Raw genomic sequence first — 27,959 nt, forward strand, 5'->3', positions numbered from 1 at the left:
AATAGGGTTTTATAAATAAGCATCAACCAGTGGGTCTTGTGACGGGTTTACAGAGATGACCAGTTTACAGAGGAGTACAGAGTACAGTGATGTGTCCTGTAAGGAACATTGGTGGAAAATCTGATGGCCGAATGGTAAAGAACATCTAGCTGCTCGAGAGCACCCTTACCTGCCGATCTATAAATGACGTCTCCATTATGTAGCATGGGGTAGAGCCATAATGATTTGAAGCCACAGCCCTGATGAGGAAGACACCATCTCATGCCATAAGTATCACAAGCACATTCTGTGCCTATTTTGAATCATACAGTATGAATATTGAACACCTCACTGACAGGATATATAGTGTGGCACAACTCTAAGTGTGTATGTGTGTGTGTGTGTATAATCTCCTCATCACCATTCTCTTGAGGAAGTGAGTTTTGGGGAATTTCTGGGGTGAATTTCAGTATAAATATTTTAAAACATGCAGACAAACAGACACTGAGCTCTTAAAAGGACTCTCAAACTCTGCTACAGGACTACAACTCCCGTGAATGGTCCTATATTTCGCACTTGCGCATTGGGAAAACGGAGACGAGGCGCGCGGAGATTCCGTTTTGTGAAATGGCGGCGTGAAAAGGCCTGGACACATTTACTAAACTAAACCAAAGACTTTCTATTATATTGACAAGATAATCAAGTGACCGCTCTAACGATGGAAATACATGTTGTCAAAGATGGAATGCAGGCGGGAGGTAGAGACATTACTGAGCACGGTTACATGCACACAATAATGTGATTATTGTAGAAAGGTTAATATTGTTATATATGTTCATTTTAATCGTTTACATGCTTTGCAAGAAGAACGATTTCCCTAATAATCTGAAATCAAGCTACTGATGGAACTCTTGATAAATGCAACAAAACTGCTGGCCCAAAACAACATTCTTACCACAGTGACCGTGTTCTTTTTTGCCAAGACTATTTGATTCTGAGTTCGGACATATACAGTTTGTATGTTAAAACTATAAGATACAAACGTTCAGTTTTTCCAAACTCAATTAACTCGTTCACAAGAGGAAGGCTTGCTTTACCAAGTGCTGAATTTGGTCAGTTTAATATCAAATTATTATTGTGCATGTAAACGTACTCAGTATGTTTCCGCGCACACTAATACTTTGCTATTCAATGGATTGTGGCAGTAGGATGATTATGAAATAGTCTTGTAAACACCGTCCTCTGTTTATTTTAATAATCGGCGTAAGGTCAAAATCATACTCCGATTAAAACATCTGGTTTTCTGAGCAATCTTTCGAACTATTAGGTCGTGTAAACGCAATCGTCATTCCAGAAGTGTATTGGACCTCTGCATGTGCTCGCGCCAGCCAAGTGAACAGCCCTCTTTAGCAGGAGTGAGTTTGAAAACAGAATCTATGCTTCTTAGAAGTCGTTTTTTTCACATACAAACTCAGAATCAAATATGCTTCCCAAAAATAAATTGTTGGCTGTGTGGTAGAACGTTAATTTTGATTGCATTTCTAAGTGCTATCAGATATCCTTTTCAGATGTGTCTATGTAAACAGGATTATTACAGAATCGTTCTTCTTTCATACCATGTCAATATTTTTAATCAAACTATTATATTAACATATCTATAATAATCGCATTATTGTGTGCGTGTAAACGTCGTCTGAGGTATATAGACCGGGAGAGATCGCGTGGACCATTCTAACCAATGAGAGGGCAGATACACATATATGAATAACATAAAAGTCGTTGTTTTATTATTTTTTTTATTAAGTGCGTCCACTTTTATCAGTGCATTCGTAACAGCCTAAACATTACTGGAACTTTTATTCGACCAAATAAACCTCATGTAGCAAATTACATTTTTAAATTCGACCAAATTCTACACTCTCATTGACCCCACACATACAACAAAATAAATCACAATTCCGATGGGCGGAGTAAAACCTCTCGCTTTGCCTCTTCTTCTTCGCTGATCGGACAACCAACGATTATTCCAAGTTTAGTAGCATTTGGAATTGATTTACTATCAAAGGGCAGTTGTTATCGAACATTTTAATTAAAGGGGGGGAAAAAAGGTATGTTTCTTTTATATATTCAATGACATCGGAGCAGTAGTTAGCCTATCAACACAGCTAGCAGGAGACTTCATGGCTGTTCATATTGTTGATGGTGGTGCTACTGTAGCTAGCATGGAATAAATCACATTATAGGGCCCTGCTAAACACGCATAATACACTCTAATGTTACTCTGCACCACGTGTGACTAAAAGGTACCAAATATATCATGCCAAAAAATAGCAAGTTGTTAAATTGGTTAGCGAACTAGCTAACTTGTTAGATACATAAGTAACCCGTGTTGTTACCGGCAGCTGATATTTCGCCGAACTTTTTATAGTCCGCTAACTACTATTGTCTTTGATATTGACACACATTTAGAGTTGGCTAACATTAGAGAAAGGAAATCCACCCACAGATGGTTGGCCAAATTATCATTAGCCAGAAGAGAAAATACGTACTCGATGATATGTAACGTTACTTAGTTAACTAGTAGTACATCTAGTTAGTACCAGGCATTTCGACATCCTAATGGTGCAAGCTAAAGTTACCTGTGTTGATATTTCATCATTAGCGAGCCCATAACTATTCACTAAACAACAACACACACGGGCTCTTCTTTTGTCCTCCACTTTCCTGTCTCTTTGTCCAACAGTTTGTGACTTAAATCAGTATCAACGTGTTACATAACTAACTACATAAGATATATATATATATATACATCATATATAATTTAATAACTAGCTACATCAACTCAGTCTAACAGGACATAGGGGGGAAAGCACTCACCTTAATCAACTAGTTACTGTAGTTAACTTAGTTTGCTGTTTACTGTAGTTAATTATGTTTGTCCAATGTCCCTGATGTTGAAATATTGTTTATTGAGATTCTCTAGTGTTTTATTGTATTTGTTTATAGTATACTTGTATCGTGTAACCACTGAAACTCACAAAAATAACGAGACAGTTTGAAGTATGTTATTAATGATCACCGTTGAATCATTTGTGTGTTCACTCATCTCTTGTGTTGTCTACCAGAGAGCAGCGTTGCCATGGCGAAGAGGATTGCAGACAAAGAGCTGACTGACCGGAACTGGGATCAGGAGGATGAGGGAGAGGAGGTTGGCTGCTGCACTGTGGTTCTACTGCCTCACTGATACTACTATAGACTGTCTAATAATACACAGCCTGCAGGCCTTCAGTGATAGAGGGGTTGGGTAGGCCTTCAGTGATTGGTATTGAGGGGGTTGGATAGGTCTTCAGTGATTGGTATAGAGGAGGTTGGATAGGCCTTCAGTGATTGGTATAGAGGGGTTGGGTAGGCCTTCAGTGATTGGTATTGAGGGGGTTGGATAGGTCTTCAGTGATTGGTATAGAGGAGGTTGGTAGGCCTTCAGTGATTGGTATAGAGGGGGTTGGATAGGCCTTCAGTGAGAGGTATAGAGGGGTTGGATAGGCCTTCAGTGATATAGGGGTTGGATAGGCCTTCAGTGATAGAGGGGTTGGGTAGGCCTTCAGTGATTGGTATATAGGGGTTGGATAGGCCTTCAGTGATTGGTATAGAGGGGGTTGGTAGGCCTTCAGTGATTGGTATAGAGGGGGTTGGATAGGCCTTCAGTGAGAGGTATAGAGGGGTTGGATAGGGCTTCAGTGATTGGTATAGAGTGGTTGGATAGGGCTTCAGTGATTGGTATAGAGGGGTTGGTAGGCCTTCAGTGATTGGTATAGAGGGGTTGGATAGGCCTTCAGTGATATAGGGGTTGGATAGGCCTTCAGTGATTGGTATGGAGGGGTTGGGTAGGCCTTCAGTGATTGGTATAGAGGGGTTGGATAGGCCTTCAGTGATTGGTATAGAGGGGGTTGGATAGGCCTTCAGTGATTGGTATAGAGGGGTTGGATAGGCCTTCAGTGATTTGTATAGAGGGTTACTCAGGAGCTAGAGAGCTGGTTGGATAGGCCTTCAGTGACGGTAGCCAGCCAAATGACAGCAGTCTACGTATGAGTTAGTTTTATGAGTTTTATTTTATGAGTAGAAAAAAAATTAAACACACATTTTCTCCCCTCATCTGCTCCTGACTGCATCTGCTGCCATAGAAATAGAATGACTAGAACGGATGGTGGCATAATGGCAGGACTGGCGGCCATGTTGAGTGTTACCAGTCATATTACCAGGGTTAGAGGTTCCAAGCCTGTTCTATTCATTCTATTTACCAGGGTTAGAGGTTCTATTCATTCTATTTACCAGTCATATTACCAGGGTTAGAGGTTCTATTCATTCTATTTACCAGTCATATTACCAGGGTTAGAGGTTCTATTCATTCTATTTACCAGTCATATTACCAGGGTTAGAGGTTCTATTCATTATATTTACCAGGGTTAGAGGTTCCAAGCCTGTTCTATTCATTATATTTACCAGGGTTAATGTTCTATTCATTCTATTTACCAGTCATATTACCAGGGTTACAGGTTCTATTCATTCTATTTACCAGTCATATTACCAGGGTTAGAGGTTCTATTCATTCTATTTACCCGTCATATTACCAGGGTTACAGGTTCTATTCATTCTATTTACCAGTCATATTACCAGGGTTAGAGGTTCTATTCATTCTATTTACCAGTCATATTACCAGGGTTAGAGGTTCTATTCATTCTATTTACCAGTCATATTACCAGGGTTAGAGGTTCTATTCATTCTATTTACCAGGGTTATAGGTTCTATTCATTCTATTTACCAGTCATATTACCAGGGTTAGAGGTTCTATTCATTATATTTACCAGGGTTAGAGGTTCTATTCATTATATTTATCAGGGTTAGAGGTTCTATTCATTCTATTTACCAGTCATATTACCAGGGTTAGAGGTTCTATTCATTCTATTTACCAGTCATATTACCAGGGTTAGAGGTTCTATTCATTCTATTTACCAGTCATATTACCAGGGTTAGAGGTTCTATTCATTCTATTTACCAGTCATATTACCAGGGTTAGAGGTTCTATTCATTCTATTTACTAGGGTTAGAGGTTCTATTCATTCTATTTACCAGGGTTACAGGTTCTATTCATTCTATTTACCAGTCATATTACCAGGGTTACAGGTTCTATTCATTCTATTTACCAGTCATATTACCAGGGTTAGAGGTTCTATTCATTCTATTTACCAGGGTTAGAGGTTCTATTCATTCTATTTACCAGTCATATTACCAGGGTTAGAGGTTCTATTCATTCTATTTACCAATCATATTACCAGGGTTACAGGTTCTATTCATTCTATTTACCAGTCATATTACCAGGGTTAGAGGTTCTATTCATTCTATTTACCAGGATTAGAGGTTCCAAGCCTGTTCTATTCATTCTATTTCATAACTACATGTGTGCTGCTGCTGCATTGTGGGAACCGAATAATGATTTGTTGCTTGTTTCAGCAAGGAGCAACAGTTACATCATGTTTAAGGCCATGTTACTACAGAAACGGACTCAACCGCACCAATGATCGGCCCGTCTTCAGTCAGCCGTTTTTAATAGATCTTTTACTGTTTATTTTCATGAAGGTCTTCATCTATAACCGTCAGTTACACGGTTAGCCCCGAGTTACTACGGTTACTGAGGTTAGCCCCGAGTTACTACGGTTACTGAGGTTAGCCCCGAGTTACTACGGTTACTGAGGTTAGCCCCGAGTTACTACGGTTACTGAGGTTAGCCCCGAGTTACTACGGTTACTGAGGTTAGCCCCGAGTTACTACGGTTACTGAGGTTAGCCCCGAGTTACTACGGTTACTGAGGTTAGCCCCGAGTTACTACGGTTACTGAGGTTAGCCCCGAGTTACTGCGGTTAGCCCCGAGTTACTGCGGTTAGCCCCAAGTTACTGCGGTTAGCCCCGAGTTACTGCGGTTAGCCCCGAGTTACTACGGTTACTGAGGTTAGCCCCGAGTTACTATGGTTACAAAGACGATTGTCAAATCAACATGTTGATTCAATGTTGTAGAACCCTCTCTTCAAGGGGGTGACACTCTAGACCCAAACTGTTATAGACCTATAACCATCCTGCCCTGCCTCTAGACCCAAACTGCTACAGGCCTATATCCATCCTGCCCTGCCTTTCTAAAGTCTTCGAAAGCCAAGTTAATAAACAGATTACTGATCATTTCGAATCCCACCGTACCTTCTCTGCTGTGCAGTCCGGTTTCCGAGCTGGTCACGGGTGCACCTCAGCCACGCTCAAGGTACTAAACGATATCATAACCGCCATCGATAAAAGACAGTACTGTGCAGTCGTCTTTATCGACCTGGCCAAGGCTTTCGACTCTGTCAATCACCATATTCTTATCTGCAGACTCAGTAGCCTTAGTTTCTCAAATGACTGCCTCGTCTGGTTCACCAACTACTTCGCAGACAGAGTTCAGTGTGTCAAATCGGAGGGTCTGTTGTCCGGACCTCTGGCAGTCTCTTTGGGGGGTACCACAGGGTTCAATTCCTGGGCAGACTCTTTTCTCTGTACTTATCAACGATGTCGCTCTTGCTGCTGGTGATACTCTGATCCACCTCTACTCAGACGACACCATTCTGTATACTTCTGGCCCTTCTTTGGACACTGTGTTAACAAACCTCCAGACGAGCTTCAATGCCATACAACTCTCCTTCCGTGGCCTCCAACTGCTCTTAAACGCTAGTAAAACCAAATGCAGGCTTTTCAACTGTTCGCTGCCCGCACCCACCCAGCATCACTACTCTGGACGTTCTGACCTAGAATATGTGGACAACTACAAATACCTAGGTGTCTGGTTAGACTGTAAACTCTCCTTCCAGACTCGTATTAAACATCTCCAATCCAAAGTTAAATCTAGAATCGGCTTCCTATTTCTCAACAAAGCCTCCTTCAATCACGCCGCCAAACTTACCCTTGTAAAACTGACTATCCTACCGATCCTCGACTTCGAAAATGTCATCTACAAAATAGCTTCCAATACTCTACTCAGCAAACTGGATGCCGTTTATCACAGTGCCATCCGCTTTGTTACTAAAGCACCTTTATACCGCTCATCACTGCGACCTGCATATTCGTCGCCAAACCCACTGGCTCCAGGTCATCTACAAGTCTTTGCTAGGTATAGCCCCGCCTTATCTTATCTCACTGGTCACGATAACAACACCCAACCGTAGCACGCGCTCCAGCAGGTATATCTCACTGGTCACCCCCAAAGCCAACACCTACTTTGGCCACCTTTCCTTCCAGTTCTCTGCTGCCAATGACTGGAACGATTTGCAAAAATCGCTGAAGCTGGAGACTTATCTCTCCCTCAATAACTTTAAACATCTGCTATCTGAGCAGCTAACCGATCGCTGCAGCTGTACATAGTCCATCTGTAAATAGCCCATCCAATCTACCTACCTCATCCCCATATTGTTTTTATTTACTTTTCTGCTCTTTTGCACACCAGTATTTCTACTTGCACATCATCACCATCTGCTCATCTATCACTCCAGTGTAAATCTGCTAAATTGTAATTACTTTGCCACTATTGGCCTATTTATTGCCTTACCTCCTCACGCCATTTACACACACTGTATATAGACTTCCTTTTTTCTCTATTGTGTTATTGACTGTACTCTTGTTTATTCCATGTGTAACTCTGTGTTGTTGTTTTGTGTCGAACTGCTTTGCTTTATCTTGGTCAGGTTGCAGTTATAAATGACAACTTGTTCTCAACTAGCCTACCTGGTTAAATAAAATAAATAAATTATGTGTTGTACATATTACCTGGACTATATAGCAGAGTAAGGATGTATTGTACATATTTGATCCTATTTCTAATAGTGTTCTGATGGTGTTCATCAGGCAGGGACATTTTCCATTGCTAGTGATGATGTGATGAAGAGCAGGCCCATCAAGAAGGCCAAGCGTCGGGCTGCTGGTTCAGAGGTAGGTTACCTGACTGACTAACCAACTCCCAAGGGCACTAGCATGCATGCTGTCTGTGTGTGTGTGTGTGACTAGCTGTTGACCTAGGTGACGTAGGCTGCCTGACTGACTAACCAACGCCCAAGGGCACTAGCATGCATGCTGTCTGTGTGTGTGTGACTAGCTGTTGACCTAGGTGACGTAGGCTACCTGACTGACTAACCAACGCCCAAGGGCACTAGCATGCATGCTGTCTGTGTGTGTGTGACTAGCTGTTGACCTAGGCTAGAAGCTGGCATTAATGGCCACATACTTTTCTAGACTCGTTAACTAACCAACACCACAGGAACTAGCTCACATGCATGCTGTCTTAGTGTCTCAGGGGGAAACCTGGGTCATGTTCATTAGAAGAAAAAACAAGTGTTTCTTATTGCACAAGTTCAGGTGGCAACTACATCCCTGTTTCACGTTTTCTTCAGTTTAGTGCCTACTGAACACAACCCAGCTTTACATTAACCCAAGGCAAGCAGTGCTTCCTTCCTTCCTTCCTTCCTTCCTTCCTTCCAGCTTTACATTAACCCAAGGCAAGCAGTGCTTCCTTCCTTCCAGCTTTACATTAACCCAAGGCAAGCAGTGCTTCCTTCCTTCCAGCTTTACATTAACCCAAGGCAAGCAGTGCTTCCTTCCTTCCAGCTTTACATTAACCCAAGGCAAGCAGTCCTTCCTTCCTTCCTTCCTTCCAGCTTTACATTAACCCAAGGCAAGCAGTGCTTCCTTCCTTCCTTCCAGCTTTACATTAACCCAAGGCAAGCAGTGCTTCCTTCCTTCCTTACAGCTTTACATTAACCCAATTCAAGCAGTGCTTCCTTCCTTCCTTCCTTCCTTCCAGCTTTACATTAACCCAAGGCAAGCAGTGCTTCCTTCCTTCCAGCTTTACATTAACCCAAGGCAAGCAGTGCTTCCTTCCTTCCTTCCTTCCTTCCAGCTTTACATTAACCCAAGGCAAGCAGTGCTTCCTTCCTTCCAGCTTTACATTAACCCAAGGCAAGCAGTGCTTCCTTCCTTCCTTCCAGCTTTACATTAACCCAAGGCAAGCAGTGCTTCCTTCCTTCCTTCCAGCTTTACATTAACCCAAGGCAAGCAGTGCTTCCTTCCTTCCTTCCAGCTTTACATTAACCCAAGTCAAGCAGTGCTTCCTTCCTTCCAGCTTTACATTAACCCAAGTCAAGCAGTGCTTCCTTCCTTCCTTCCTTCCTTCCTTCCTTCCTTCCTTCCTTCCAGCTTTACATTAACCCAAGGCAAGCAGTCCTTCCTTCCTTCCTTCCTTCCAGCTTTACATTAACCCAAGTCAAGCAGTCCTTCCTTCCTTCCAGCTTTACATTAACCCAAGTCAAGCAGTCCTTCCTTCCTTCCTTCCTTCCAGCTTTACATTAACCCAAGGCAAGCAGTGCTTCCTTCCTTCCTTCCAGCTTTACATTAACCCAAGTCAAGCAGTCCTTCCTTCCTTCCTTCCTTCCAGCTTTACATTAACCCAAGGCAAGCAGTGCTTCCTTCCTTCCTTCCAGCTTTACATTAACCCAAGTCAAGCAGTCCTTCCTTCCTTCCAGCTTTACATTAACCCAAGTCAAGCAGTCCTTCCTTCCTTCCAGCTTTACATTAACCCAAGTCAAGCAGTCCTTCCTTCCTTCCTTCCTTCCTTCCTTCCTTCCTTCCTTCCAGCTTTACATTAACCCAAGGCAAGCAGTGCTTCCTTCCTTCCTTCCTTCCTTCCAGCTTTACATTAACCCAAGGCAAGCAGTGCTTCCTTCCTTCCTTCCTTCCAGCTTTACATTAACCCAAGGCAAGCAGCGTTTGCTTCCTTTTATGCCAGAACTCTTTTTAAAGAGACCCCTCCAGTGATGTTTTAGCCTAATGGAGGGAGATGGAAGCATCCAGTTCCCCTAGTGAATCCAGTTTCCTTCTTGTCTTTTCTGCCTACAGGGGCAGAGTGGAGGTGCATTCAAAGTGTTTAAAGGGTTCTCCCTGGCCCCTACATCGGGAACCGGGCCAGCCGCTGAGGGGATCACAGCCTTCTCCGGGTTCGGGAATGGGGTAGGGTTTAAACCCCTGTCTGGGCTGTCCAATGGGAACAGTGTCAAACCTGTCACTCCGGCCCTCACCGGGTTCACCTCGCCTACTGCCACCAAGACCACCACACCAGGTAAGAGACGGATTGTTTGGGGGGGGGGGGGGTGGAAACCCGTTGTACAGTTAATGTGCAAGTCCGATCAATTAATGTGCACGTCCGATAGGATAACTTGTGAAAGCGAGTTGAAAATCCTTCATTGTTGAGCGGGATCTGCTATTACAGGTTAATGGAGCTGAATCACTGGGGTTCGTTGTGTGGATCTGGTATTACAGGTTAATGGAGCTGAATCACTGGGGTTCGTTGTGTGGATCTGGTATTACAGGTTAATGGAGCTGAATCACTGGGGTTCGTTGCGTGGATCTGGTATTACAGGTTAATGGAGCTGAATCACTGGGGTTCGTTGTGTGGATCTGGTATTACAGGTTAATGGAGCTGAATCACTGGGGTTCGTTGTGTGGATCTGGTATTACAGGTTAATGGAGCTGAATCACTGGGGTTCGTTGTGTGGATCTGGTATTACAGGTTAATGGAGCTGAATCACTGGGGTTCCCTCTGTGGATCTGGTATTACAGGATAATGGAGCTGAATCAGTGGGGTTCCCTCTGTGGATCTGGTATTACAGGTTAATGGAGCTGAGTCAGTGGGGGTCGCTCTGTGGATCTGGTATTATAGGATAATGGAGCTGAATCAGTGGGGTTCCCTCTGTGGATCTGGTATTACAGGATAATGGAGCTGAATCACTGGGGTTCGTTTTGTGGATCTGGTATTACAGGATAATGGAGCTGAGTCAGTGGGGGTCGCTCTGTGGATCTGGTATTACAGGATAACGGAGCTGAGTCAGTGGGGGTTGCTCTGTGGATCTGGTATTACAGGATAATGGAGCTGAGTCAGTGGGGGTCGCTCTGTGGATCTGGTATTACAGGATAACGGAGCTGAATCAGTGGGGTTTCCTCTGTGGATCTGGTATGAGGAGAATGGAGCTGAGTCAGTGGGGTTCGCTGTGTGTGTCAGCTCCTCTCCCAGTGTGGTGCCTGAGGGCAGAATGACAGAACAGAAATGCTCCAGTAGTCAGTCAGTCTAGGACGTGCTCGTTCTCCATCTCTCGCTCTGTGTGGTGCTGTCACAGCCACACAGCTCTTCTTCTCTACCGTCAAACACAGGGCATACTGCGGGCGTCCGCAGGCTTCCCATCTGAAACACAGGGCATACTGCGGGTGTCCGCGTGCTTCCCATCTGAAACACAGGGCAAACTGTGTTTCAGGCTTCCCATCTGAAACACAGGGCATACTGCGGGCGTCTGCAGGCTTCCCATCTGAAGCACAGGGCATACTGCGGGTGTCCGCGTGCTTCCCATCTGAAACACAGGGCATACTGCGGGCGTCTGCAGGCTTCCCATCTGAAGCACAGGGCATACTGTGGGCGTCCGCAGGCTTCCCATCTGAAACACAGGGTATACTGCGGACGTCTGCAGGCTTCCCATCTGAAACACAGGGCATACTGCAGGCGTCCGCAGGCTTCCCATCTGAAACACAGGGCATACTGCGGGCGTCCGCAGGCTTCCCATCTGAAACACAGGGCATACTGCGGGCGTCTGCGTGCTTCCCATCTGAAACACAGGGCATACTGCGGGCGTCTGCAGGCTTCCCATCTGAAACACAGGGCATACTGCGGGCGTCCGCAGGCTTCCCATCTGAAGCACAGGGCATACTGCGGGCGTCTGCATGCTTCCCATCTGAAACACAGGGCATACTGCGAGCGTCTGCGTGCTTCCCATCTGAAACACAGGGCATACTGCGGGCGTCTGCGTGCTTCCCATCTGAAACACAGGGCATACTGCGGGCGTCTGCGTGCTTCCCATCTGAAACACAGGGCATACTGCGGGCGTCCGCAGGCTTCCCATCTGAAACACAGGGCATACTGCGGGCGTCCGCAGGCTTCCCATTTGAAACACAGGGCATACTGCGGGCGTCTGCGTGCTTCCCATCTGAAACACAGGGCATACTGCGGGCGTCTGCAGGCTTCCCATCTGAAACATAGGGCATACTGCGGGCGTCCGCAGGCTTCCCATCTGAAGCACAGGGCATACTGCGGGCGTCTGCGTGCTTCCCATCTGAAACACAGGGCATACTGCGGACGTCTGCGTGCTTCCCATCTGAAACACAGGGCATACTGCGAGCGTCTGCGTGCTTCCCATCTGAAACACAGGGCATACTGCGGGCGTCTGCGTGCTTCCCATCTGAAACACAGGGCATACTGCGGGCGTCCGCGTGCTTCCCATCTGAAACAGTTTGTCCATTTATGATGACGCCATTTTGTGATGTTTTGGTGTTCGGCATGATTCTTCATAGATCTGTTTTGTCATTCAATGATAGGCTACTTTTTATGTAAATCTTTTCACTTGAGAAATACTTGCACCAAACATCCTAGTCAGATGGAAAAATATATATTTCTTGAGTTATTTTGAGGAAGTGTTTACCGGCTACAGCATCTCAAGATGGACAAACGGTACTATTGCCCTTTTCCCCCTTCTTGTTTTTCAAGCGAAGGAGGAAGGTATGGCAACACAGTCGTTGTGTTGCTAGGCGCCAGGTGACTCGCGCTGAAGCCTTAAGGCTACTGTGAGGTATCACGGCTTCTCTCTCTGCTGGAACGTTTACATTCTCGTTCTCTCTTCACCACCTCCTCCCCTCTATCCCCCCTCCTCTCCTCTATCCCATCTCCTCCTCCCCTCTATCCCCTCTCTTCCTCCCCCCTCCTCCTCCTCTCCTAGGTTCATTAACATTCAGCGGCCCCTCCTCCAGTGCTGTCATCACAGGGCAGCAGTCTAATGGTTCCTCCCCCGCGGTTTCCAGTCGGTCTCTCAGCTCCTCTCTCTCCACTAACAGCGGTAACAACCAGGAATACAGTAGGCAGCTCACAGCTCTCAACTGCTCTGTCAGGGACTGGATCACCAAGCACGTCAACGGAAACCCCCTCTGTGACCTAAACCCCATCTTCAGGGACTATGAAAAGCACCTGGCCAGCATCGATAAGAAGTACGGAGGGAGTGGAGGGACTGGAGCTGTGACTGGAGCTGCTGTGGTGGCGGACGGAGGCTCAGAGAGCAGGAGCAGAGCAGAGGAACCAGAGGAGAAGCGGGCAGTCAGTACCGCACCACCACCCTCATCTAGCGCCGCTGGCTCGACCGCCACGGCCCCGGTGTTCTCCTTCAGTAAGGACAAGGACGGCATCACTACGGCCCCGGGGGAGAGCTCAGCCGCTCCTGCTCCGATCCCCGCTGGCATCAGCTTTAGCTTGGGCCAGAAGGGGAACAGCTCAGTGTTGGGGACTCTGAGCACCGGAGGAGCTCCTAGTGTCTCCTCCTCCTCCCTGTTTGGAGGCGCTGCTCCTCCTGCCTTCTCCTTCAGTGGGGCCAAAGCGGAGGCTGCCCCCACCCAGACCACAGGTACGATATGGAGGGTGTTATGTATGTAGGGTAATATAAATATTATACTGTCCCGACAGTTGTGATATCATGTGACTAGATATTATATGCGGTGCTGCTAGACAACATACTCAGAATGTTACCTGGTGATATGGTGCTGCTAGACAACATACTCAGAATGTTATCTGGTGATAAGGTTGCTACTAGACAACATACTCAGAATGTTACCTGGTGATATGGTGCTGCTAGACAACATACTCAGAATGTTATCTGGTGATAAGGTTGCTGCTAGACAACATACTCAGAATGTTACCTGGTGATATGGTGCTGCTAGTGATAAACAACATACTCAGAATGTTACCTGGTGATATGGTGCTGCTAGACAACATACTCAGAATGTTACCTGGTGATATGGTGCTGCTAGTGATAAACAACATACTCAGAATGTTACCTGGTGATATGGTGCTGCTAGACAACATACTCAGAATGTTATCTGGTGATAAGGTTGCTGCTAGACAACATACTCAGAATGTTACCTGGTGATACGGTGCTGCTAGTGATAAACAACATACTCAGAATGTTACCTGGTGATATGGTGCTGCTAGACAACATACTCAGAATGTTACCTGGTGATATGGTGCTGCTAGACAACATACTCAGAATGTTACCTGGTGATATGGTGCTGCTAGTGATAGACAACATACTCAGAATGTTACCTGGTGATATGGTGCTGCTAGTGATAGACAACGTACTCAGAATGTTACCTGGTGATATGGTGCTGCTAGTGATAGACAACGTACTCAGAATGTTACCTGGTGATATGGTGCTGCTAGACAACATACTCAGAATTCTACCTGGTGATATGGTGCTGCTAGTGATAGACAACATACTCAGAATGTTACCTGGTGATATGGTGCTGCTAGACAACATACTCAGAATGTTACCTGGTGATATGGTGCTGCTAGACAACATACTCAGAATGTTACCTGGTGATATGGTGCTGCTAGACAACATACTCAGAATGTTAGCTGGTGATATGGTGCTGCTAGACAACATACTCAGAATGTTACCTGGAGATATGGGGCTGTTAGTGATAGACAACATACTCAGAATGTTACCTGGTGATATGGTGCTGATAGACAACATACTCAGAATGTTACCTGGTGATATGGTGCTGTTAGTGATAGACAACATACTCAGAATGTTACCTGGTGATATGGTGCTGTTAGTGATAGACAACATACTCAGAATGTTACCTGGTGATATGGTGCTGTTAGTGATAGACAACATACTCAGAATGTTACCTGGAGATATGGTGCTGCTAGTGATAGACAACATACTCAGAATGTTACCTGGTGATATGGTGCTGCTAGACAACATACTCAGAATGTTACCTGGTGATGTGGTGCTGCTAGACAACATACTCAGAATGTTACCTGGTGATATGGTGCTGCTAGACAACATACTCAGAATGTTACCTGGTGATATGGTGCTGTTAGTGATAGACAACATACTCAGAATGTTACCTGGTGATATGGTGCTGCTAGTGATAGACAACATACTCAGAATGTTACCTGGTGATATGGTGCTGTTAGTGATAGACAACATACTCAGAATGTTACCTGGAGATATGGTGCTGTTAGTGATAGACAACATACTCAGAATGTTACCTGGTGATATGGTGCTGATAGACAACATACTCAGAATGTTACCTGGTGATATGGTGCTGTTAGTGATAGACAACATACTCAGAATGTTACCTGGTGATATGGTGCTGCTAGACAACATACTCAGAATGTTACCTGGTGATGTGGTGCTGCTAGACAACATACTCAGAATGTTACCTGGTGATATGGTGCTGTTAGTGATAGGCAACATACTCAGAATGTTACCTGGTGATATGGTGCTGCTAGTGATAGACAACATACTCAGAATGTTACCTGGTGATATGGTGCTGCTAGACAACATACTCAGAATGTTACCTGGTGATGTGGTGCTGCTAGACAACATACTCAGAATGTTACCTGGTGATATGGTGCTGTTAGTGATAGGCAACATACTCAGAATGTTACCTGGTGATATGGTGCTGCTAGTGATAGACAACATACTCAGAATGTTACCTGGTTATATGGTGCTGTTAGTGATAGACAACATACTCAGAATGTTACCTGGTGATATGGTGCTGTTAGTGATAGGCAACATACTCAGAATGTTACCTGGTGATATGGTGCTGCTAGTAATAGACAACGTACTCAGAATGTTACCTGGTGATATGGTGCTGCTAGACAACATACTCAGAATGTTATATGGTGCTGTTAGTGATAGACAACATACTCAGAATGTTACCTGGTGATATGGTGCTGTTAGTGATAGACAACATACTCAGAATGTTACCTGGAGATATGGTGTTGTTAGTGATAGACAACATACTCAGAATGTTACCTGGTGATATGGTGCTGCTAGTGATAGACAACGTACTCAGAATGTTACCTGGTGATATGGTGCTGCTAGACAACATACTCAGAATGTTACCTGGAGGTATGGTGCTGCTAGTGATAGACAACGTACTCAGAATGTTACCTGGTGGTATGGTGCTGTTAGTGAGAGACAACATACTCAGAATGTTACCTGGTGATATGGTGCTGTTAGTGATAGACAACATACTCAGAATGTTACCTGGTGATATGGTGCTGATAGACAACATACTCAGAATGTTACCTGGTGATATGGTGCTGCTAGACAACATACTCAGAATGTTACCTGGTGATATGGTGCTGATAGACAACATACTCAGAATGTTACCTGGTGATATGGTGCTGCTAGTGATAGACAACATACTCAGAATGTTACCTGGTGATATGGTGCTGATAGACAACATACTCAGAATGTTACCTGGTGATATGGTGCTGCTAGTGATAGACAACATACTCAGAATGTTACCTGGTGATATGGTGCTGCTAGTGATAGACAACATACTCCGAATGTTACCTGGTGATATGGTGCTGCTAGTGATAGACAACATACTCAGAATGTTACCTGGTGATATGGTGCTGTTAGTGATAGACAACATACTCAGAATGTTACCTGGTGATGTGGTGCTGATAGACAACATACTCAGAATGTTACCTGGTGATATGGTGCTGTTAGTGATAGACAACATACTCAGAATGTTACCTGGTGATATGGTGCTGTTAGTGATAGACAACATACTCACATTCAGGTTTTTAATCCCGGAGATTAAACCTCTATTAGATATCACATTAAAATGTTTTATCCCAGATTAAACCTCTATAAAATCTCACATTCAGGTTTTTAATGCCAGATTAAACCTCTATTAGATATCACATTCAGGTTTTTAATCCCAGTGATTTTAAATATATATTTTTAAATCCCATTCAAGGGGCTGAGCTCACATGTAAGGTCATTGTGGAAAATAAATAGTGAATTTCTGTAAATATTCTAAGTGTAAAGTGGATTTAGGCCGTCTGTTTTTGTTTCCTCTGTCCGTTTGGTTATCAGAGGCTCTTCATAACGTCCGTCTCTTCCTTGTCGTCCCGTAGATGAAAACGGGGAGGAGTCTGATGAACCTCCCAAAGTGGAAGTCCAGGAGATTAAGGAGGCTGACGCGTTCTACTCCAGAAAGTAGGTCTCCTTTTACAGAAACATTTAAAATATGGCTCTATACATCTGTAGGATCTGTCTATGGCATGTATTATGGGATGTATTATGGCTCTATACATCTGTAGGATCTGTCTATGGGATGTATTATGGGATGTATTATAGCTCTATACATCTGTAGGATCTGTCTATGGGATGTATTATGGGATGTATTATAGCTCTATACATCTGTAGGATCTGTCTTCGAATTATCCAATGGGATGCATTATGGGATGCATTATGGGATGCATTATGGGATGCATTATGGGATGCATTAGGGGATGCATTATGGGATGCATTATGGGATGCATTATGGGATGCATTATGGCTCACGGTTGACAGACGCTCTTGCAGTGTTATATTTTACCTGTGTGTTGCTTCAAGACCTTTTTCAACTCGCTGGAAAAGACTGACTGACTATATTAGAATTGTACAATTATTCTTATGCTTTATGAAACAGTGAATAAAACAGTGAATTAATTCAATGCTTTTGTATTTGTTACACACGTCCAGTATTTTTCAGAAATGGGTTTGTTCCAAACGATGAACTTGACATTAGTCGTGTGTGTGTGTGTGTGTGTGTGTGTGTGTGTGTGTGTGTGTGTGTGTGTGTGTGTGTGTGTGTGTGTGTGTGTGTGTGTGTGTGTGTTCCAGGTGTAAACTGTTCTATAAGAAAGAGACGGAGTTCAAGGAGAAGGGAGTTGGAACGCTGCATCTGAAAACCACCTCAGACGGAAAGACACAGCTGCTAGTCCGCGCTGACACCAACCTGGGTATGTTGTTAAACCTTATCTAGAGACCGCTGACACCAACCTGGGTATGTTATTTATCCTTATTGAACCTTATCTAGAGACCGCTGACACCAACCTGGGTATGTTATTCAACCTTATCTAGAGACCGCTGACACCAACCTGGGTATGTTATTTATCCTTATTGAACCTTATCTAGAGACCGCTGACACCAACCTGGGTATGTTATTCAACCTTATCTAGAGACCGCTGACACCAACCTGGGTATGTTATTAAACCTTATCTAGAGACCGCTGACACCAACCTGGGTATGTTATTTATCCTTATTAAACCTTATCTAGAGACCGCTGACACCAACCTGGGTATGTTATTTATCCTTATTAAACCTTATCTAGAGACCGCTGACACCAACCTGGGTATGTTATTTATCCTTATTGAACCTTATCTAGAGACTGCTGACACCAACCTGGGTATGTTATTTATCCTTATTGAACCTTATCTAGAGACCGCTGACACCAACCTGGGTATGTTATTCAACCTTATCTAGAGACCGCTGACACCAACCTGGGTATGTTATTAAACCTTATCTAGAGACCGCTGACACCAACCTGGGTATGTTATTAAACCTTATCTAGAGACCGCTGACACCAACCTGGGTATGTTATTAAACCTTATTAAACCTTATCTAGAGACCGCTGACACCAACCTGGGTATGTTATTAAACCTTATCTAGAGACTGCTGACACCAACCTGGGTATGTTGTTAAACCTTATTGAACCTTATCTAGAGACTGCTGACACCAACCTGGGTATGTTATTAAACCTTATCTAGAGAATGCTGACACCAACCTGGGTATGTTATTAAACCTTATTAAACCTTATCTAGAAACTGCTGACACCAACCTGGGTATGTTATTAAACCTTATTAAACCTTATCTAGAGACTGCTGACACCAACCTGGGTATGTTATTAAACCTTATTGAACCTTATCTAGAGACTGCTGACACCAACCTGGGTATGTTATTAAACCTTATCTAGAGAATGCTGACACCAACCTGGGTATGTTATTAAACCTTATTAAACCTTATCTAGAAACTGCTGACACCAACCTGGGTATGTTATTAAACCTTATTAAACCTTATCTAGAGACTGCTGACACCAACCTGGGTATGTTATTAAACCTTATTGAACCTTATCTAGAGACTGCTGACACCAACCTGGGTATGTTATTAAACCTTATCTAGAGACTGCTGACACCAACCTGGGTATGTTATTAAACCTTATTGAACCTTATCTAGAGACTGCTGACACCAACCTGGGTATGTTATTAAACCTTATTAAACCTTATCTAGAGACCGCTGACACCAACCTGGGTATGTTATTAAACCTTATCTAGAGACCGCTGACACCAACCTGGGTATGTTATTCAACCTTATCTAGAGACCGCTGACACCAACCTGGGTATGTTATTAAACCTTATTAAACCTTATCTAGAGACCGCTGACACCAACCTGGGTATGTTATTAAACCTTATCTAGAGACCGCTGACACCAACCTGGGTATGTTATTAAACCTTATCTAGAGACCGCTGACACCAACCTGATATGTTATTGAACCTTATCTAGAGACCGCTGACACCAACCTGGGTATGTTATTAAACCTTATCTAGAGACCGCTGACACCAACCTGGGTATGTTATTAAACCTTATTGAACCTTATCTAGAGACCGCTGACACCAACCTGGGTATGTTATTCAACCTTATCTAGAGACTGCTGACACCAACCTGGGTATGTTATTCAACCTTATCTAGAGACCGCTGACACCAACCTGGGTATGTTATTAAACCTTATCTAGAGACCGCTGACACCAACCTGGGTATGTTATTAAACCTTATCTAGAGACCGCTGACACCAACCTGGGTATGTTATTAAACCTTATCTAGAGACCGCTGACACCAACCTGGGTATGTTATTAAACCTTATCTAGAGACCGCTGACACCAACCTGATATGTTATTAAACCTTATCTAGAGACCGCTGACACCAACCTGGTTATGTTATTCAACCTTATCTAGAGACTGCTGACACCAACCTGGGTATGTTATTAAACCTTATCTAGAGACTGCTAACACCAACCTGGGTATGTTATTAAACCTTATCTAGAGACCGCTGACACCAACCTGGGTATGTTATTAAACCTTATCTAGAGACCGCTGACACCAACCTGGGTATGTTATTAAACCTTATCTAGAGACTGCTGACACCAACCTGGGTATGTTATAAACCTTATTAAACCTTATCTAGAGACTGCTGACACCAACCTGGGTATGTTATTAAACCTTATCTAGAGACCGCTGACACCAACCTGATATGTTATTAAACCTTATCTAGAGACCGCTGACACCAACCTGGTTATGTTATTCAACCTTATCTAGAGACTGCTGACACCAACCTGGGTATGTTATTAAACCTTATCTAGAGACTGCTGACACCAACCTGGGTATGTTATTAAACCTTATCTAGAGAATGCTGACACCAACCTGGGTATGTTATAAACCTTATTAAACCTTATCTAGAGACCGCTGACACCAACCTGGGTATGTTATTAAACCTTTCCTTATTAAACCTTTCCTTATTAAACCTTTCTAACCCTTTCACTATTAAACATTATCTAGAGACCTAGACTGTACTCAGTGGTGTGAAAGATACCAACCTGAGTATGTTATTAAAATATAGAACTAACTAAACCTTACCGCATTAAGCCTTATTAAACCTTATTAAACCTTACTGCATTAAGCCTTATTAAGCCTTATTAAACCTTATTAAACCTTACTGAATTAAGCCTTATTAAACCTTACTGCATTAAGCCTTATTAAACCTTACCGCATTAAGCCTTATTAAACCTTACTGCATTAAGCCTTATTAAACCTTAATAAAACTTACTGCATTAAGCCTTATTAAAGCTAATTAAACCTTACTGCATTAAGCCTTATTAAACCTTACTGCATTTAACCTTATTAAACCTTATTAAACCTTACTGCATTAAGCCTTATTAAACCTTAATAAACCTTACTGCATTAAGCCTTATTAAACCTTACTGCATTAAGCCTTATTAAACCTTACTGCATTAAGCCTTATTAAACCTTAATAAACCTTACTGCATTAAGCCTTATTAAGCCTTACTGCATTAAACCTTATTAAACCTTACCGCATTAAACCTTTTTAAACCTTACTGCATTAAGCCTTATTAAACCTTACTGCATTAAGCCTTATTAAACCTTACCGCATTAAGCCTTATTAAACCTTACCGCATTAAGCCTTATTAAACCTTACTGCATTAAGCCTTATTAAACCTTACCGCATTAAGCCTTATTAAACCTTACCGCATTAAGCCTTATTAAACCTTACCGCATTAAGCCTTATTAAACCTTACCGCATTAAGCCTTATTAAACCTTACTGCATTAAGCCTTATTAAACCTTAATAAACCTTACTGCATTAAGCCTTATTAAACCTTACTGCATTAAACCTTATTAAACCTTACCGCATTAAGCCTTATTAAACCTTATTAAACCTTACTGCATTAAGCCTTATTAAACCTTACTGCATTAAGCCTTATTAAACCTTATTAAACCTTATTGCATTAAGCCTTATTAAACCTTACTGCATTAAACCTTATTAAATCTTATTAAACCTGATCCGGCCCTCATCAATACCCCCCCCCCCCCCCCCCCTCTCTCTCTCTCTCCTCTAGGTAACATCCTGTTGAACATCATGGTCCAGCCCTCATCAATAACAACCCCCCCCCCCCCCCCCCCCCCCCCCTCCCTCTTTCTCTCTCCTCCAGGTAACATCCTGTTGAACATCATGGTCCAGCCCTCCATACTCTGTTCCAGGATGGGAAAGAACAACGTGATGGTGATGTGTGTTCCTAACCCTGTCGTGGACCACAACAACCCTACCAACCCTGTCGCCATGCTCATCAGGGTCAAAACAGCAGAGGACGCTGATGAACTGCACAACATACTGGAGGAGAAGAAAGCTTAGAGGACGAGCCCCCTGGAGGGTGGTACAGGCTGCCCCCAACTCCACCCTTCTGCCTATCAACTAACCCCAGGGCCAGTCCTGTACCCCTCCACCCCAGGGCCAGTCCTGTACCCCTCCACCCCAGGGCCAGTCCTGTACCCCTTAGCCCCTCCACCCCAGGGCCAGTCCTGTACTCCTAGCCCCTCCACCCCAGGGCCAGTCCTGTACCCCTCCACCCCAGGTCCAGTCCTGTACCCCTCCACCCCAGGTCCAGTCCTGTACCCCTCCACCCCAGGTCCAGTCCTGTACCCCTCCACCCCAGGTCCAGTTCTGTACCCCTCCACCCCAGGGCCAGTCCTATACCCCTAGCCCCTCCACCCCAGGTCCAGTCCTGTACCTCTCCACCCCAGGGCCAGTCCTGTACCCCTAGCCACCCCAGGGCCAGTCCTGTACCCCTAGCCACCCCAGGGCCAGTCCTGTACCCCTAGCCACCCCAGGGCCAGTCCTGTACCCCTAGCCACCCCAGGGCCAGTCCTGTACCCCTAGCCACCCCAGGGCCAGTCCTGTACCCCTAGCCACCCCAGGGCCAGTCCTGTACCCCTAGCCACCCCAGGTCCAGTCCTGTACCCCTAGCACCTCCACCACAGGGCCAGTCCTGTACCCCTCCACCACAGGGCCAGTCCTGTACCCCTCCACCACAGGGCCAGTCCTGTACCCCTCCACCACAGGGCCAGTCCTGTACCCCTCCACCCCAGGGCCAGTCCTGTACCCCTCCACCCCAGGGCCAGTCCTGTACCCCTCCACCCCAGGACCAGTCCTGTACCCCTCCACCCCAGGGCCAGTCCTGTACCCCTCCACCCCAGGGCCAGTCCTGTACCCCTCCACCCCAGGTCCTGTCCTGTACCCCTCCACCCCAGGTCCAGTCCTGTACCCCTAGCCCCTCCACCCCAGGTCCAGTCCTGTACCCCTCCACCCCAGGGCCAGTCCTGTACTCCTCCACCCCAGGGCCAGTCCTGTACCCCTCCACCCCAGGGCCAGTCCTGTACCCCTAGCCACCCCAGGCCCCTAGCCCCAGTCCTGTACCCCTCCACCCCAGGCCCCTAGCCCCTCCACCCCAGGGCCAGTCCTGTACCCCTAGCCCCTCCACCCCAGGGCCAGTCCTGTACCCCTAGCCCCTCCACCCCAGGGCCAGTCCTGTACCCCTCCACCCCAGGGCCAGTCCTGTACCCCTCCACCCCAGGGCCAGTCCTGTACCCCTCCACCCCAGGGCCAGTCCTGTACCCCTCCACTCCAGGACCAGTCCTGTACCCCTCCACCCCAGGGCCAGTCCTGTACCCCTCCACCCCAGGGCCAGTCCTGTACCCCTCCACCCCAGGTCCTGTCCTGTACCCCTCCACCCCAGGTCCAGTCCTGTACCCCTAGCCCCTCCACCCCAGGTCCAGTCCTGTACCCCTCCACCCCAGGGCCAGTCCTGTACTCCTCCACCCCAGGGCCAGTCCTGTACCCCTCCACCCCAGGGCCAGTCCTGTACCCCTAGCCACCCCAGGCCCCTAGCCCCAGTCCTGTACCCCTCCACCCCAGGCCCCTAGCCCCTCCACCCCAGGGCCAGTCCTGTACCCCTAGCCCCTCCACCCCAGGGCCAGTCCTGTACCCCTAGCCCCTCCACCCCAGGGCCAGTCCTGTACCCCTCCACCCCAGGGCCAGTCCTGTACCCCTCCACCCCAGGGCCAGTCCTGTACCCCTCCACCCCAGGGCCAGTCCTGTACCCCTCCACTCCAGGACCAGTCCTGTACCCCTCCACCCCAGGGCCAGTCCTGTACCCCTCCACCCCAGGGCCAGTCCTGTACCCCTCCACCCCAGGTCCTGTCCTGTACCCCTCCACCCCAGGTCCAGTCCTGTACCCCTAGCCCCTCCACCCCAGGTCCAGTCCTGTACCCCTCCACCCCAGGGCCAGTCCTGTACTCCTCCACCCCAGGGCCAGTCCTGTACCCCTCCACCCCAGGGCCAGTCCTGTACCCCTAGCCACCCCAGGCCCCTAGCCCCAGTCCTGTACCCCTCCACCCCAGGCCCCTAGCCCCTCCACCCCAGGGCCAGTCCTGTACCCCTAGCCCCTCCACCCCAGGGCCAGTCCTGTACCCCTAGCCCCTCCACCCCAGGGCCAGTCCTGTACCCCTCCACCCCAGGGCCAGTCCTGTACCCCTCCACCCCAGGGCCAGTCCTGTACCCCTCCACCCCAGGGCCAGTCCTGTATCCCTAGCCCCTCCACCCCAGGTCATGTTTATTTTAACCCTCTTTTTCCTTGCCTGTCTCACTGACAACTCTCCAATCTGGAATGGCCCCTATTCCCTATCCAGTGCACTACTAGACCAACTATGTCATCTGGAACTAGTGAACTAGAAAGGGGATAGGAGGCCATTTTGTCATGTGATGCCAGAGGGGTCGTCTACAACAAGTTTTATCTTCACACACCTGGACTAGACACACACCTGTACTAGACACACACCTGGACTAGACACACACCTGGACTAGACACACACCTGGACTAGACACACCTGGACTAGACACACTGTAACACAGAGACACACCTGGACTAGACACACCTGGACTAGACACACCTGGACTAAACTCACACCTGGACTAGACACACTGTAACACAGAGACACACCTGGACTAGACACACTTGGACTAGACACACACCTGGACTAGACACACACCTAGACTAGACACACACCTGGACTAGACACACTGTAACACAGAGACACACCTGGACTAGACACACACCTGTACTAGACACACTGTAACACAGAGACACACCTGGACTAGACACACTGTAACAAAGAGACACACTGTAACACAGAGACACACCTGGACTAGACACACCTGGACTAGACACACCTGTACTAGACACACTAACACAGAGACACACCTGGACTAGACACACACCTGGACTAGACCCACCTGGACTAGACCCACCTGGACTAGACCCACCTGGACTAGACACACCTTGGCTAGACACACCTGGACTAGACACACTGTAACACAGAGACACACCTGGACTAGACACACTGTAACACAGAAACACACCTTGACTAGACACACCTGGACTAGACCCACCTGGACAAGACACACCTGGACTAGACACACTGTAACACAGAGACACACTTGGACTAGACACACCTGTACTAGACACACCTGGACTAGACCCACCTGGACAAGACACACCTGGACTAGACACACTGTAACACAGAGACACACTTGGACTAGACACACCTGGACTAGACACACCTGGACTAGACACACTAACACAGAGACACACCTGGACTAGACACACTGTAACACAGAGACACACCTGGACTAGACACACCTGGACTAGACACACTAACACAGAGACACACCTGGACTAGACACACTGTAACACAGAGACATACTTGGACTAGACACACCTGGACTAGACACACTTGGACTAGACACACACCTGGACTAGACACACACCTGGACTAGACACACACCTGGACTAGACACACACCTGGACTAGACACACACCTGGACCAGAGACACACCTGGACTAGACACACCTGGACTAGACCCACCTGGACTAGACCCACCTGGACTAGACACACTGTAACACAGACACACACCTGGACTAGACACACCTGGACTAGACACACCTGGACTAGACACACTGTAACCCAGAGACACACCTGGACTAGACCCACTGTAACCCAGAGGCACACCTGGACTAGACACACCTGGACTAGACACACCTGGACTAGACACACCTGGACTAGACACACCTGGACTAGACACACTGTAACCCAGAGACGTACATGTGACCGTTGAAATGTTTTATTTGCATGCGTTGTGTAGCAACACACATTTTTAGTTGTAAAATATGGTTGTGATTATTACTGTGAAAGTCCACTGGGCTCCACTGTCTTGCTCCTAGCAGACACGAGACTTGTTGAATGACCCATATCCATTCATCTTGTCGTTGGGGGGGGTTCAGTAACATTCCGTCTAGATTGAATACTGCTGCTATAGTTTGAGTTGAAAGACGACAGGGAAGCAGGCTGATGTTTTACACTGTTGGCGATACTGTGGGTTCTTCTGGTTGTGGACAAGAGGAGACCTTTAATTAAAGTGTGATAGACTAGTATGACGAGGGACTGTGTTTTTTCCCCACCTGCTCTCTGTCCAGCTCTCCGAGGATAACTTGAGGAGTTCAACCGTGTTTTGAAAGGGGTGTGTTGATGAGGGTTCATTTCAAATGACTCACTATTCCCTATCTAGTGCACTATGTAGGGAATAGGGGTTCCCCCCCCCCATAGGGCCCTGGTCTAAAGTAGTGCACTATGTAGGGAATAGGGGTTCCCCCCCCCCATAGGGCCCTGGTCTAAAGTAGTGCACTATGTAGGGAATAGGGTTCCCCCCCATAGGGCCCTGGTCTAAAGTAGTGCACTATGTAGGGAATAGGGTCCCCCCCCCCATAGGGCCCTGGTCTAAAGTAGTGCACTATGTAGGGAATAGGGTTCCCCCCATAGGGCCCTGGTCAAAAGTAGTGCACTATGTAGGGAATAGGGTCCCCCCCCCCCCATAGGGCCATGGTCAAAAGTAGTGCACTATGTAGGGAATAGGGTTCCCCCCTCCCTCCCATAGGGCCCTGGTCTAAAGTAGTGCACTATGTAGGGAATAGGGAGCCATTTTAGCCGCAGGCCCTTTATGTTAATGCAAGACTGGGTCAGTTTTAGCAGATCATCTGAGAACTAGATAAACCCTCCCCCCTCCCCAACAGCATCTAGTTAGTTCTCACCTTTCACTGCCTAAACCTAGTGTTGTCTGTCTGTGTGTTTCTACTGAATGTTGGTTCACATCTTCTTTTTTCTTTGTAAGACTGTATTTATTGTAACAGATAAATGGAAATATGTTGTGCTGAAGTGAGATTCATTATTGTACCTGTCTGAGTAAATGGACTCCATCTCCCTCGTGGAATTACACTCACTCAAAATGGCCGCCGGGTTCACCCATAAGTGTGTACCTGTCTGAGTAAATGGACTCCATCTCCCTCGTGGAATTACACTCACTCAAAATGGCCGCCGGGTTCACCCATAACTGTGTACCTGTCTGAGTAAATGGACTCCAACTCCCTTCTCTCCATCGTGGAATTACACTCACTCAAAATGGCCGCCGGGTTCACCCATAACTGTGTACCTGTCTGAGTAAATGGACTCCATCTCCCTCGTGGAATTACACTCACTTAAAATGGCCGCCGGTTCACCCACAACTGTCTCGAAAGGGAATGTCTGCTTCAGTAATTGTCTTTCTTTGAGAATATGTCTCCCTTCACAGCCTCTCAGAGGCATTATAGATATATATTTCTAGAGCTGCTCAAAAGAAGCACACCATTTTGGATGCAGGGAGAGGGCCTGTAAGGTCACAGTCTGTTTTCCACAAGGCATCATCAGTTGGTGTGAAAGGATGCTCTTTCCTTCGTCTCTAGGTTTGGTTGTTTCCAAGTGTCCTTTTTGTCTGTCGCTGAGGTGAGGCAATGCAGCCGTCGCCTGTCTGAAACATTTTGTAGTCATTGATTTAACATGGGGAATAAATTCATCAACAATTCAACGGGTAGCACTTGTTTTTCTTGTCACTGGTGGTCGGCCGGTACCGTCTGGTGGTCGGCCGGTACCGTCTGGTGGTCGGCCGGTACCGCCTGGTGGTCGGTCGGTACCGTCTGGTGGTCGGCCGGTACCGCCTGGTGGTCGGTACCGCCTGGTGGTCGGCCGGTACCGCCTGGTGGTCGGGACCGTCTGGTGGTCAGTCGGGACCGTCTGGTGGTCGGTCGGTACCGCCTGGTGGTCGGTACCGCCTGGTGGTCGGCCGGTACCGCCTGGTGGTCGGCCGGGACCGCCTGGTGGTCGGCCGGCACCGCCTGGTGGTCGGCCGGGACCGCCTGGTGGTCGGCCGGCACCGCCTGGTGGTCGGCCGGGACCGCCTGGTGGTCGGCCGGGACCGCCTGGTG

The 27,959-nt window shown here is 46.5% G+C and overlaps 1 protein-coding gene and 1 long non-coding RNA gene across 55 annotated transcripts; one reads left to right on the forward strand and one right to left on the reverse strand.

Moving 5' to 3' along the window:
- Window positions 1–558: 558 nt before the first annotated feature.
- nup50 (nucleoporin 50) lies at window positions 559–24,287 on the forward strand. 5 transcript variants are annotated; one of them, XR_016486942.1, is made up of 9 exons: window positions 603–737; window positions 3,105–3,187; window positions 7,879–7,983; window positions 9,943–10,162; window positions 12,861–13,535; window positions 17,075–17,156; window positions 17,826–17,944; window positions 21,765–22,265; window positions 24,215–24,287. XR_016486942.1 is itself a non-coding variant. In XM_090201423.1 (8 exons), exons 2-8 carry the CDS (start codon window positions 3,119–3,121, stop codon window positions 21,962–21,964), a joined length of 1,470 nt encoding a protein of 489 aa, XP_090057549.1. In that variant the 5' UTR covers window positions 559–2,087; window positions 3,105–3,118; the 3' UTR covers window positions 21,965–23,489. The 5 variants fall into 5 exon arrangements, 4 of the variants coding, with proteins under 4 accessions (XP_090057549.1, XP_090057548.1, XP_090057547.1 ...); XM_090201423.1 differs by lacking the exon at window positions 24,215–24,287 and having other exon boundaries at window positions 559–2,087; window positions 21,765–23,489; XM_090201422.1 differs by lacking the exon at window positions 24,215–24,287 and having other exon boundaries at window positions 586–737; window positions 7,900–7,983; window positions 21,765–23,488.
- LOC110510850 (uncharacterized) lies at window positions 24,121–27,959 on the reverse strand. 50 transcript variants are annotated; one of them, XR_016486985.1, is made up of 8 exons: window positions 25,678–27,959; window positions 25,582–25,644; window positions 25,339–25,469; window positions 25,260–25,307; window positions 24,870–25,228; window positions 24,675–24,757; window positions 24,481–24,558; window positions 24,121–24,412 (listed from the first exon to the last, which is right to left on the reverse strand). It is a non-coding gene; the product is annotated as an uncharacterized LOC110510850 (long non-coding RNA). The 50 variants fall into 50 exon arrangements; XR_016486964.1 differs by having other exon boundaries at window positions 24,447–24,558; XR_016486986.1 differs by having other exon boundaries at window positions 24,481–24,543; window positions 24,639–24,757.

This window comes from Oncorhynchus mykiss, chromosome 15 (genome assembly GCF_057628025.1).
Source record: "Oncorhynchus mykiss isolate SJ-2025 chromosome 15, ASM5762802v1, whole genome shotgun sequence".
In the NCBI taxonomy this organism is placed as follows: Eukaryota; Metazoa; Chordata; class Actinopteri; order Salmoniformes; family Salmonidae; genus Oncorhynchus; species Oncorhynchus mykiss.